The 14,350-nt window shown below is 42.3% G+C and overlaps 1 protein-coding gene across 5 annotated transcripts in view; it reads left to right on the top strand.

Annotated features, from left to right (window-relative positions):
• Positions 1-3,315: 3,315 nt before the first annotated feature.
• PDLIM3 (PDZ and LIM domain 3) overlaps positions 3,316-14,350 on the top strand; it is a 43,708-nt gene continuing 32,673 nt past the window's right edge. For 3 of the 5 annotated variants that reach the window (XM_083169194.1, XM_083169176.1, XM_083169169.1), the window contains exon 1: positions 3,317-3,531. In XM_083169194.1, coding sequence (XP_083025320.1) covers positions 3,439-3,531 — 93 coding nt within the window. In that variant the 5' untranslated portion in view covers positions 3,317-3,438. Of the gene's footprint in view, positions 3,532-14,350 lie in introns of all 5 variants that reach the window. The other 2 variants (XM_083169202.1, XM_083169185.1) reach the window with 2 other exon arrangements.

Raw genomic sequence — 14,350 nt, 5'->3', positions numbered from 1 at the left:
GTGCACGCAGAATACGAGACCAAAGCGTGGCGAGCGGACGCGGAATACATGTAAAGTAATCCGTGTCCCCTCACCACGCTTCGGGCTCGGTGGCTCGCTGCGCTCGCCACACTATCTATAATCACCTCCACACCGATGTGGATAGTGGGGGCATGAAAAGTTTGGAGGACGCGTACCGCTGCGCTTGCCACACTTCGGGTTGGAGTTGATACTGTGGGTGGCGTTGACAGTGGGGGTGCATTTAACATTGTAAGCACCCATTAGGGTGCTTGTACAATTAAAAATCGCATACTGCTATATTGCATGCAATGCGATCGCATAAGATGCAGTACGATCAAAATCGGGGCCACCGTGCTAGGAAACAAGTACCGAATTTCCTATTACACTTAGTCAGACAAGAAAGGTACGTACACTCAGAATCTACCGGCAAAATACAGGATAATTATTTTTAATGACTATAGATCATCAACCTGAGATTAAAAAAAAAGTTTGGGCAAAACCTAATCACACCTGATCACAGCTTTGTTATTTCCCAAGGCGGACGATTATGGAATGACTGCTCATGTATATGGATAAGAGCATACATGCGCAAGGCTATTCAGTCTTTTCATTGTTTCTTTTGCCGACCTGCTTCCACTACAAACCAACCTGGAGGACTCCTGCTTATCCAGATTCTGCAGTGATCGTTTTCTGCAGGATACTATTGATTTGTCATCGTTGGATTCTTACCAATAAATAGGACAGTACCATTATTATGAGTACCTATCCTGTGTGACGTACTTACAGTAAGTTGTTGCCTTATATTGTCACCTTGTGAGCGCTACGGTGTAGTTTTGCTTTTTACTTCTGTTCAGATGTTTGAAGTAATTTGTATGCACATCTACCTGTAGCTGCACATGAGGTTTATGTGCACCTATTACTTGATTATTGTATCTTTGCAATGAAGCTGAAGGGGAAATACATTTATATCACAGGTTCTCGTCCTCAGGACCCCACACAGTGCATGTTTTGCAGGTCTCACAGAATCACAAGTGAAATAATTAGCGCCACCTGTGGATCTTTTAACATGTGTCAGTGAGTAATGAGTGCAGCTGCCTGGTAACCCCTGATTTATATCATGTAAAAAAAAAAAATTCAGAGGGGTAAATTTACCAAGATGGGAATTGTATTGAAGATAGGATGTTGCCCATATCAAAATAGCAGGCCGATATACAGTACAAGGGTGGAGACGTCCTATCTCCACAGCATGGACAGCACTGTACATGCTTTCGGCTCTGGACTGTGCAACAGATCTTGTGTGAGTATCGAGCTCTTGCACTGTGTGCTCAAGGGGATATCACTGGAGGGGGAGTTGTCGCTCCTCCCACATCAACGCACAAGATGATAACACATCTTGTTGGTGTCCCTTCCTGCTTTGCCTCGGTATTGAGGTGAAGCACAAAGTGTTATAGTGGCAGGATAAGCGCAGCTATAATACATCTGGCCCATAGTTACAGAAGGGTGGCTAAGTGGTGTGACAGGCTATGGTTGGAAGCAACAAGATCACCTCACCATAGGTTTTAACAGAGAGGGGGGGGGGGGGTGTACCTCCCAGGGAGCTTGAGATATGGGTATAATACATGTGTGTGTGCATATGAGAAAATGTGCATCTTAAGATGGGTACACACTTAATGATCTCAGCCCGATATGTGGTTTCCAAATCAGAACAACATATCAACCGGATCATACAGTGTGTACGGCCAAACTGTGTGCTCCCACAGTTGTGTAAGATACTGTAACATGCTGAATGACCAACTAGACTATATTAGATGAGGGGCTGAGCAAGATACCGAAGGTTCGTTCCTTCCTTTAATTACTGTATGTTGTTCTAATATGTACCACAGTAAGGACATGTCGGCCCACCACCATATTATTCGGGAACACATCACTACAGTGTGTACCAGGCTTTAGTTGTGGGAAGCGTGTTAGATTTTTTTTTTGTCATTATGGTTTAAAGGCAGGCGCATGCTATATACTTTATGAAAGACATTATGACTTCCTACTTTATCAGCATTTCATGTTATTATACAGTAGATAGTTGTACCCCCACTCAATCTGTGTGTGTGTATACCTGCACTGTACCTGTGTACCTCCCCCTCTCTCTAGAAGCGGGCCACTTCAAAATTTTGCTATGGGGTCCACCAAGTTCTAGTTACGCCCCTACTTCAAACAACATTTACCTATACAATACAGCTTATACAGAATCATATATTGGAACAGTAGTTTCAGAACTTGGAACCGGTTTCCCTGAATCTTGATTTCAAAGCAGATTTATAGTGTTCATTTATCAAGACTAAAATCATACACAACGTTCAGGTATAGAACCGTGTTATGTAATAAATGGGGGCTGCGGTCTGCACCAATTGAAAAAGGGAACTTTAAAAGGCCTTGGTGAATCAGGCCCTGTATATACTGTTCACCAGGACAGTCTCTTATTTGAACCCACAGTCACAAAAATGTTTAGATAAATCGCTATGCGAAATCATTTCTTAGTTGGGTAAAAATTTACTTATAAGAAATGTTCTTTATGGCAACAATAGGTAAAGGGATTAAACTAGTGCCATGACTATCTAAATTATGATTCCCGAGATTATAAACATATATCCTTCCATACAAATCGCTTCCCAAAGGTTCTCACAAACTTAAGCGTCATTGGACATTATACTGGTAGGTCAATTGGCTTCCAACAAAATTAACCCTTGAATGTGTGCATGTACATGTGGTAGGGAATATAGACTGTAAGCTCCACTGGGGCAGGGACTGAAGTGAATGATCAAATATTCTCTATAAAGTGCTGCGGAATCTGTGTGCGCTATATAAGAAACTGCTAATAAATAATAATTGCAGAACTGCAAACAACTATAGTTTAAGAACAAGGACCAAGGACTGCTATGATCCATTTTTACCACCAGTGCAGTATACTGTATGTACAGTATATGTGTAATGTACTATTGTTGCATACTGAATTATGTAGAAATCTATAGGTCATGGAAATGATCCAAACATGACGTTATTGTATCTCAATATATCTCCAGCATGACGATAGTGTAATGAACATGTGAAGGTGAACTGAGAGATGAATGAACCCTAATTGCAAGGCTAATTAAATAGTTAATATAGTGGAGACAAAAATGCCATAAGGTTTAGGAATAGTTGCACTGTTGTCCAAAACACAAGTCTGTCTTCCTCTCCCTCCTGCCCATTCTCCTCCCCTCTCCCCCTGCTCTCTCTGGGTCTCCTGGCCAGGCAATGACGTCAGCCTGGGGAAAGGGATAAAGAGAAGATCATAAGGCATTGGGGGATCAGGCTGTTTCAGCTGCTGCTTGCAGGAAGACTTTTTTTCGGAACTGCATCTAAAATATCTGTTTTAATTGTCTTTATAATATAACCAAGATAAAAATGCCACAGAATGTGGTCCTGCCTGGACCTGCTCCGTGGGGATTCAGGCTGACTGGGGGTATAGATTTTAATCAGCCCCTACTCATCTCTAGGGTAAGTGGATTTTAGGATTTCTTTCAGTAAGAGATCACAGATATAGTCATCCTGTTAAATGATCATTACTAATAAGTTATTTTCACAGAAACTAAAAGATCTTTATTTTTCTTTGAATTGTGGTGGTCTGTTATGAGTAAAACAGATGGTCCTAGTGTAAATTCTCTAACAGGTGACATTGGCTAATAGCTATTAATTTAGTCCAAGTGGTAACTTAACCTGGCATATAGATGATGTGGTCATCAGTGTTACTGCTGTTCTGTGTCACTGCCTATAATACTGTTTGCTATGGGACAATAATAGTGTATGAAGTGTTCCCAGTGTGAGCATAAAAGTACACGGCTTTGTTTCTGAAGTATTGTGAGTTAGGTACAGTATGTGTCTCATACATTCGGTAGTGTGAAGATTTGATTTACGTGATTAATGTTGCCTATAAATAAGTTAAAATTTACATTTAAATTGCAACACATATATTTATTTATTAACAGTTTCTTATATAGCGCAGCATATTCCGTTGCGCTTTACATAGGGGACAGTGATACAACAAAACAGGGTATTTACAGACAGTCAAAAGGTAGGAGGGCCCTGCTCGCAAGCTTACAATCTATATATGCTTCACCACTTAATTAATGTTAATGGGCCAGATTAATAGATGTATGTTATACTGGCACAGATATCATATTTGACTCAGAGCATGTGTGATAATATGCTACTTGAATACTGGGATTTTTATCATGGTGCCCACTGATGCTCTCGCAGCTGCCTGCAGCTATGTACACATTCTGAGCATTACTGGAAAACATTGACTCTGGAAGTCTATGGTCACTAATATTGGTTGCCGCAACTGAGACGCCAGGAACATGATTCCTGCATACCGGATCGCAGTGGGCGGCTCATATATGTCTTAGAAGAGGTCTTGATACGCCCGCCTTTTTTGCTGCCACTCCCCAATACCTCCCACAAAATGGATGCTCCTTGTCAGTCACTTGCAAATTAATACTCACTGTGACCATAATCACAAATCAAATGCGTTACATGCACAGTTTACTGATAATTGCTCAATTGAGAAAACAATGACATAGTATATAACTCTGATACAGGCCCAATGTACATCCGTTGCCGGATGATGCTGTCCGAAATATTGCCGGGTAATGGCGTTCAGGTGGAAGTGTCTGGGCCATTACTGGGTGATGGCACCCAGGTTCCACTTGTGGTCGGATGTTTGGGACGCCAGAATTGATGGCAGTCTGAATAAATAATTGCCTGGCAAGCCTCATTTCAGGTGTCGATTATAGTCTCAGCTTTCGTCCTGTGGTGAGTGGGCCTTCTATATTCCTCTGGTATTCAGTCTGCTGCCGGTCTTCAGTGTTTCCTGGTCAGTGGGGTTCCGGGCATGCTGCTTGGGGCTAGTTCTGCCTCTTTCCTTGGACCTGCTCATGTTAAAGCTAAGTATTGCTTTTCTGGGATTCTGTGGTATTTCCAGTAGCTTTTGGCACCTGTTGCATTTACATATTGCTTGATGATTCCAACACTGGGCATTTTTGCATTCATATAATGCTTGGTGATTATATTCCAACACATGCATTGTTGCATTTGGTATACTGCTTCATAATTATATTCCAAATTTGTGCATTGTTGTATTCATATCTTGCTTGGTGATTATATTCCAACACTGTGCATTGTTGTATTCATATACTGCTTGGTGATTATTTCCCAACCTGTGCATTGTGGCATCCATAACCCCCTTGGGTGCTTATACCCTAATCAGTGCTAGACTGTGAGATATTAGTCCGTCCTGTGTCCTGACCTGGGCATTGTGTGTTGTTTCTTGGCTGGTGTGGAGTACTTTGATTGGGTATTTGCTGCTGTCATGCCAAGGCCTTCCGATATCATCCAGTTGGCCCAGTTAGTGGATTATTATATGGCGTAGTTTCTGGTAACTACCTTGTCTCCATAAGTCCAAGCGGCATCCCAGAAATTGGGGGACCTAATTCACTGAGGAAACAAGGTTGTTAATTGTGAAGGTCTAGCTTGTAGTAGGTTCACGTACAACGGTGCACGAGTAATAGTCACTTTCATAACAACATGTAGCAATGGGAGAACACTATGCTTAGCCATGGGAGGACACTACGTGTAGCAGTGGAAAAAAACTACGTGTAGCAATGGGAGTACACTACGTGTAGCAATGGGAGTACACTACGTGTAGCAATGGGAGTACACCTTCCGTAGCAATAGAACACTGCGCTTAGCAATGGGAGAACACTACAGATATCAATGTGAGAACACTACGCTTAGCACATAATTATTTTAGAAATTAGACCATCTGAAGAATGCATTTTTTAGCAGCCGCAGATATTATAAGTAACTTCCTAACTCCATGTGCAATTCGAGATCCTTCGGGTGTGATACCAAATTTTGCCCATTCAGGGGGTCAAAGGTAAATAATTAACCAAATGTTGGTTAACATAGGAACCAATCTGAACCCAAAACCGTCTTATTATTGGGCAACCCCACAAGCAATGGTGCAGTTATGCTCTGAGAGCCGCACTGAGGACATAAATAAGTTGGTAACAGTCCCACAGCTATGAGGCGCTAAATAAGTTCTATGAAGTAGATTCAAAATAATTGATAATACAAATGTTTTTAGTATTTTTTTTAAGGCAGTGATGGGAACGGGTCCCTCCATTGCCCTAATCCTGTTTGTTGAGTGTCATAATTCAGAGGGTCATGAAGGAATGAATAGTGCACCAAGATCGCCTTGAATGAAGAAATGTCCCTTTATTAACAAATTGTCTAAAGGATTATTATAATCCTTCGAAGAGATTACCCTAGAGATACTAGTCTAATAGTGTTGGGCCTGTAAGTATGCCAAGGGGAAGGATTCCAATATGGCGAACAGTTCCACTGCCTGAGCAAACTGTAATGGTTTCCCTATTTCACAATTCATATGGTGCCTTACAAATTTTACACCATGCCTGTGCTTTACTTTAATGTAAAGGGGTAATTTGCATGTTCAATTTGAAAAGATGGATTATTTATGAAGATTCAAAATAGGGATACTTGTGAGTTCACCTTGCATTATTTTAACATCTAGCTGTGAATGCTTTGCATTCCGGATACTGGCCTCTGCAGCTAGCGCCATCCCAGAATGGCAGTAGCCCTTTGTAGTCTATGCGCTACACTCTGCACCGCCACCCGACAGTGGGCGCGATATGCAGTGTGGTCAGCCAGGAGTCAGTGATGAGCACACATGCGCACCCCGCCAGCAGAGCATACGCTCTGGATCCTAATATCTAGTGAGGCCCCTCAATAGGCTTCTCTGTGGTTGTGATGTGCCCGTATGCCGCAGGCACCAGAAAGAGCAACTTTAAAAAGCTTGTGACAGATAGGCACTGAAAAAATATTAAAGATCCCTCTCTGTAACTTGAAGTTTGCACACAATACACTTCATAACAGTTTATTGAAATTAGTCCAATCACTGCTGACATATTACTGGAATTATTTTTTATCAGATCTCATACTTGCGCCAAGTAGCAAAATTCTGCAGGATAAAAGTGTGTTGGGAGATTTTTCCTTTATAAGAGTTTCTGATCATCCAATATGGCCTCTTTCACTTAGAATGCTCCTGAACATCCCACAGAATTTACCATTGTAACAGAATAAATGGTATGTTTAAAGAAACACATTACTCATAAAATAATAAAATCTGCAGATGTAATTGTAATTGCAGCATACTCTACATAGGGATATATTCAATTACAGTTGAAACTGCCGTCTTGTCAGAAATACAGCAGTTTCCCACTGATTTAGATAGGAAGGGGTTCCGACTTATTCAATGCTGGCTGCTTTTTTCCAACCAGTCGGAAATCAGGTGGATTGGGGGAATAGCCGCGGATCCACCTGCTTTCGACGTCAGGTTTTGGCCCAGTTTACGGCAAACTCAATCTGACTTGAAAAGATGTCGGATTGAGGCAGGGAGGATGGTGCCGGATCATCAGCAACCAAATCCGACATTCAGATTTGGACGCTGATTTGAATAGGTAGTGCCAAATCCATTCCAACAAATGAATGTCGGAATGGATCTGTACTTGCTTAAAGAGAATATCAGTATTCAATTAGTATTACCTCTTTAGGACAAACACTAATCAACGTTCCTTACTTATCATTTGCAACATGATAATCAGGTGCAAATGGCTGCTAATGCTGAAAATGGCTTTTAACAGCAGAATTATTCAGCATACCAGGTTAGTCCCACATTCCTTGAGTGGAAATGAGTTGGAATGTGACACCAGTGTTTCTGAAGAGCTTTATGTGGTGTCTTAAGTGCTAAAATTTTAATTGTTTTTTATCTTCATTTGGTGCAGAAATAGCACTCAGGCTGAAATGTTGTGAGATTGGTTTCCCCATTGCTAATATTAGCCAGCAGGCTGAATGTATACAAGTTACATCAGAGTGGAGCTATAAATTTATAGTGCAGTTCATGTCAGCTGCTTAGCAGGTGCAAGTGACATACAAACTCTCCCTGCTCCCTCATTACATATGTTCAGATCTATGATAGCATTACCTCAGTCCCCTGAACGCCTCAGCTTATCCGTTCTGGGGCAAGCCCTGTTTGTGAAATATTATCCACACACTGAAAGGTGTAAGTGGATCTAGATTTCTGAGCAGAGAGTAATTTATTTGCTTTCTTCCCCAGATATTATTTTGTTATTATACCCAACATACAAAGTTGTCATCACATGAAATAGAAGGGCAAAAGCTCGCGTGATCTTGTTTTTCAGTATGAATACAGAACATGAAAGTGGGGCCTCACGATCCTTCTGACTACACATGGCTAATACAGAAATGTATCATAAAAATGTGTCCTCGTACAAGTACTGTATCTTCAATATACCATGTGCCCTGTGCAACTCTGCTAGCACTGGGTGTGTTTTTTGTGTGTATTTTTCCCAAAAAATGCATTTTACCTGCAATACAATGCAACTAGGACACACCGGGAGGGAACACAGTGTTGCATATCACATTAATCAGCACAGGCTCCTGGTGCATCCTAGTTGTATATCTGTGTGTGTGACTGTATAGTGACTGTAACTAAGGCACATTTTCAGGAAAAGTATGCAAAAAAAAAAACACGTCAGCAACAATGCATGAGGACACATTTGTATGTGACTGAAAGAAAGTATTAGGATATTTAATTACTCATATTAAAACCCACTCTATATCTACTATAGACACCCATATTCGCACAGAATTGGACCCAGAGACTGACCTGTTCCTGAATTAGCTAATTGGGTCTCACAAGTTCCGACTTTCAATCCTGAAATCATCTTAGATACGTTTTTGCTTAACCTTAACCTTATTCCAGCTAGTTCTTATCAAGAGATGTTATATAAAGTTTTTCATGGAGCCTATTTTTCCACAAAAAGGTGTCATTTAATGGGCACCGCTAATAGATCAGACTGCCCTAAATGCCATAAACCCGAGGCTAATCTTTTGCATTGTCTTTGGAGCTATCGCCACGAACAAACCTGCCGGACACTTCATAACTATGCCACTGTTTGATTTAAGTTATCCTTTCATTACACTGAGTCTTGGGCATTGTTTAGTCACAAAACCAATCAATCCTCTATCCCCAAACATGACAAAAAAAAATCATTCTTATGTCATCAGTGGGAAAAATGGCCATCCTCCAGCAATGGATCCAGGACTCCGCACCTTCGTTACATACGGCTACGTCCAGATTACTTTTATTTACTACATACTGGTTGGAAACTATGCTACATAAGGAATCTTTGACCGCCAGCTTTATTTAAATGCTGGGAAAAATACATCCAAACTCTGCCTTCTCAAACTAAGCTGGCAGTTGAAAACCTGTTTCCAATCCACTTCATGGTACACTTACTTTTAAACTTTTACAAAATAAGCCCTTTATTATCCTCTCACTTCACTCGTTAACCCCACGACATTCTTTTTTTCTCTACTTTCCCTTACCTTTTTGTTGTTACTTGCGGATTGGCCAAATCAGTCCATGGATGGATCAATGGCTCTGGATTAACCCCTTCCCGCCCGCGGACGTACCTGTACGTCACGGCAGCGGGGTAGTTCGCGCACCTTGCCGTACAGGTACGTCCCCGCTGTGTCATGTCGCCTTGTCAAGTGACAAGGCGACATAGTATAGATGGCTGCTGTCATCAACAGCAGCCGATCGTGTCAGTGCGCCCGCGGACCAATCAGAGTGGTCCCGCCCCGCCGATCGCTGTGATTGGTCAGTCAGTCCTGACTACACCAATCACAGCCTTTCTATTGTAAAAGGGGTGTTTTGCTTCTCTTCCCGGGCTCTAACCCTCTCACTGTGTTAGAGCCTTGGAAGGAGAAGCTGTGTCAGAGCTGTGTCAGAGTTTAGGCTGTGTAAAATTGCGCTGATCACCACAATACCCCTGCCTATATCACCCTCCCTGTGGTCATCTGTGCAGGGATCACCCTCCCTGTGGTCACCCCTGCCTATATCACCCTCCCTGTGGTCATCTGTGCAGGGATCACCCTCCCTGTGGTCACCCCTGCCTATATCACCCTCCCTGTGGTCATCTGTGCTGGGATCACCCTCCCTGTGGTCATCTGTGCTGTGATCACCCTCCCTGTAGTCACCACCTAATTTTGTGTGTTGTGATCCGTATAATTTTTCTGTACCTTATCCGTACACCATAATTTTTCTGTGCGTTATTCGTACCCCATAATTTTTCGGTGCATTTGTACCCCATAATTTTTTATGTGCGTTACTTGTACCCCATAATTTGTCTGTGCATTTGTACCCCATAATTTTTTCTGTGCGTTATTCGTACCCCATAATTTTTCGGTGCATTTGTACCCCATAATTTTTTCTGTGCGTTACTCGTACCCCATAATTTTTCGGTGCATTTGTACCCCATAATTTTTTCTGTGCGTTATTTGTACCCCATAATTTTTCGGTGCATTTGTACCTCATAATTTTTTCTGTGCGTTACTTGTACACCATAATTTTTCAGTGCATTTGTACCCCATAATTTTTCAGTGCATTCGCACACCATAATTTTTGCAGTGCATTTGCACATTGTCAGTGCTACAAAACCCCACACGTGTTGAAGCACCTCATAAATACATACACCAATAAAACTATGGCCCAACGAACATATACTGCCGAGGAGGCATACGCGTTTCTGGCCTCTGAAACTGAGTCTGCTAGCGAGGATGAGACAAATTTCCGTTTGTCATCCTCTTCATCATCTAGTGACTCTGATGAACCCCCGAGGAGGCAACGCAGGACTCCCACTGCAGTAGTCGAGTCCTCTGACCCCACATGGACAACCCCTGAAAACTACGTACCCCAGGTCCCTGAGTTCACAGGGAATCCAGGAATACAATTTAATTCAGCAGGGTTCAGAGAGCTGGACTTTTTTAAAAAAAAATTTAGTGATGATTTAGTTGATCTAATGGTCACCCAGACTAATGTTTATGCCCAACAATTTATTGAGCAAAACCCCACCTCTAATTATGCCCAGCCCCGCAAGTGGACCCCTGTACATAAAAATGAAATGGTTATATTTTGGGGCCTTGTACTGTGCATGGGGCTAGTGAAGAAGCCCACGATTAGGTCCTACTGGAGCACAGACATCTTATACAATACACCAATGTTCCGTGTGGCTATGTCAAGGACCCGCTTCGAAGCGATCCTTAGGTTTCTCCATTATAGGGATAATGCACAGTGCCCACCCCGGGATGACCCCAATTATGACCGGTTATATAAACTTAGACCCCTAATAGACCATTTTAGTACCAAGTTTGCCCAGGCATACATCCCCGAGAAGCACATTTCAATAGATGAGTCCCTGGTACATTTCAAAGGGAGGCTCCAATTCCGCCAGTACCTGCCAAGTAAGAGGGCAAGGTATGGCGTGAAGATGTACAAGCTGTGTGAGAGTACATCAGGGTACACACACAAATTTAGGATATATGAAGGTAGAGACACAAAAATAGACCCCCCACAATGCCCCCCCTTACTCGGAATTAGTGGGAAGATAGTGTGGGATTTGGTGCACCCACTGCTGGACCAGGGATACCACCTGTACCTGGATAATTTCTATACCAGCGTCCCACTATTCAAAAGCCTCGCTTCCAGAAGTACTGTGGCATGCGGCACTGCACGTAAAAATAATAGAAGCCTCCCTAGGTCGCTGCTTGGGCAAACACTTAGAAGGGGCGAGAGCAGGGCATTATGCAGCGACAATGTACTGTGTGTCAAGTATAGGGACAAGAGAGATGTCCTTATCTTGACAACAGTGCATGGCCATAGCAGCACCCCTGTCCCAGTGCGGGGCACAAGTACCGAAACCCCAAAACCCAACTGCATTGTGGATTATAATAGGTACATGGGGGGGGTCGACCTGTCAGATCAAGTGCTGAAGCCTTACAGTGCTATGAGAAAAACAAGGTTCTGGTATAAAAAATTAGCTGTACACATAGTACAAATGGCACTGTACAACGCATTTGTACTACATCGATGTGCAGGCCAAAGGGGGACATTCCTGGAGTACCAAGAGGCAGTAATAAAGGCCCTTATTTTTGGCAACCAGGAACAGGGGGGCCCTAGTACTTCTGGGAGCGAGGCCTCGCGAATTGTACCAGGGCAACATTTTCCGAGTGAAGTCCCCCACACTGGAAAGAAAGGAAGGTCCCAGAAACGATGTAGAGTATGCTACAAAAAGGGGATAAGAAAGGACACAACTTACCATTGTGAAACCTGCCCCACACAACCAGGCTTGTGTATCAAAGATTGTTTTAAGATATATCACACTTCCCTTGAATTTTAATGTACTCCACACAGCTTGTACAAAGAGCCGCATGCCATTACCTTCCCTTCTGAGTCTTGCCATGTGTCCAAACAGAAATTTACAAACACATATATGCTATTGCCATACTCAGGAGAACAAGCACCCCATAATATGTTACACAATTTCTCCTATTAACCCTTGTGAAAATGGCACATTTTGATCTAAAGTTACATATTAATGGAAAAAATTAGTTTTTTTTTAATTTTCACAGCCCATAACAATTTGACAAGACAAAACACCAGTGGGGTCAAAATGCTCACTACGGCCATAAGTGAGTTCCATGAGGGGGGCTAGTAACAAAAAGGTATCACTTGCTTGGGATTTCCACTGCACAGGTACAATATGGGCTCTGCAAATGCAAGATGGCACCCGAAAACCATTCCAGCAAACTCTGTGATAAAATGGCACTCCTTCCCTTCTGAAGCCTGCTATCTGCCCAAATAGCGTTTTACAACCATATATGGGGTATTGCCATACTCAGGAGAAATTGTGTAACAAATTTTGGGGTGCTTTTTCTACTATTGCCCTTTGTGGAAGTATAAAATTATGGGGTGAATCTACAAATTAATGGAAAAAATTACATTTTTCATTTTCACGTATCGATGCCTAACAATTTGACAAAACACCAGTGGGGTCAAAGTACTCACTATACCCATAGATGAGTTCCTTGAGGGGTGTAGTTTACAAAATGGTATCACTTGTTGGGGTTTTTGACTGCTCTGATACAACAGGGGTTCTGCAAATGCAACATGGCGCATGAAACCCATTCCAGCAAAATCTGCGCCAAAAACGCGAAATGGTGCACCTTCCCTTCTTAAGCCTGCTGTCTGCCCAAATAGCGTTTTACAACCATATATGGGGTATTGCCATACTCAGGAGAAATTGTGTAACAAATTTTGGGGTGCTTTTTCTACTATTGCCCTTTGTGGAAGTATAAAATTATGGGGTGAATCTACAAATTAATGGAAAAAATGACATTTTTCATTTTCACGTATCGATGCCTAACAATTTGACAAAACACCAGTGGGGTCAAAGTACTCACTATACCCATAGATGAGTTCCTTGAGGGGTGTAGTTTACAAAATGGTATCACTTGTTGGGGTTTTTGACTGCTCTGATACAACAGGGGTTCTGCAAATGCAACATGGCGCATGAAAACCATTCCAGCAAAATCTGCGCCAAAAACGACAAATGGTGCACCTTCCCTTCTGAAGCCTGCTGTCTGCCCAAATAGCGTTTTACAACCATATATGGGGTATTGCCATACTCAGGAGAAATTGTGTAACAAATTTTGGGGTGCTTTTTCTACTATTGCCCTTTGTGGAAGTATAAACTTATGGGGTGAATCTACAAATTAATGGAAAAAATGACATTTTTCATTTTCACGTATCGATGCCTAACAATTTGACAAAACACCAGTGGGGTCAAAGTACTCACTATACCCATAGATGAATTCCCTGAGGGGTGTAGTTTGCAAAATGGGGTCACTTGTGGGGGGTTCCACTGTATTGGTGCTTCGGGGGTCTTGCTAATGCGACATAGCACCCACCATTCATTCCACCAGAATCTGTGCTGCAAAATCCAAATATCACTCCTTCCCTTCTGAGTCCTGCCATGCACCCAAATGGTATTTTTTGGTCACATATGAGGCATTGCCGTACTCGGGAGAAATTGCGGCACAGATTTTGGGGGGCTTTGTCTCCTTCATTCCTTGTGAAAATGAAAAATTTTGAGCCAGAACTTCATTTTTGTGTAAAAAAATTTAATTTTTCATTTGCACAGCCCAGTTGTACCAAAATTGGTGAAACCCCTGGGGGTTTGAAATGTACACTATACCCCTAGATAAATTCCCTGAGGGGTGTAGTTTGCAAAATGGGGTCACTTGTGGGGGAGGTTTCTAACTTTTAGCATCTTATGGTGCCTAGAAACCTACATGGTGCATAAAAAATAATCTC

Source organism: Crinia signifera, chromosome 1 (assembly GCF_055691185.1).
Source record: "Crinia signifera chromosome 1, ASM5569118v1, whole genome shotgun sequence".
In the NCBI taxonomy this organism is placed as follows: domain Eukaryota; kingdom Metazoa; phylum Chordata; class Amphibia; order Anura; family Myobatrachidae; genus Crinia; species Crinia signifera.
The sequence above is the reverse complement of the archived record's forward strand: the minus strand, read 5'-3'. Positions and strand labels throughout refer to the sequence as shown.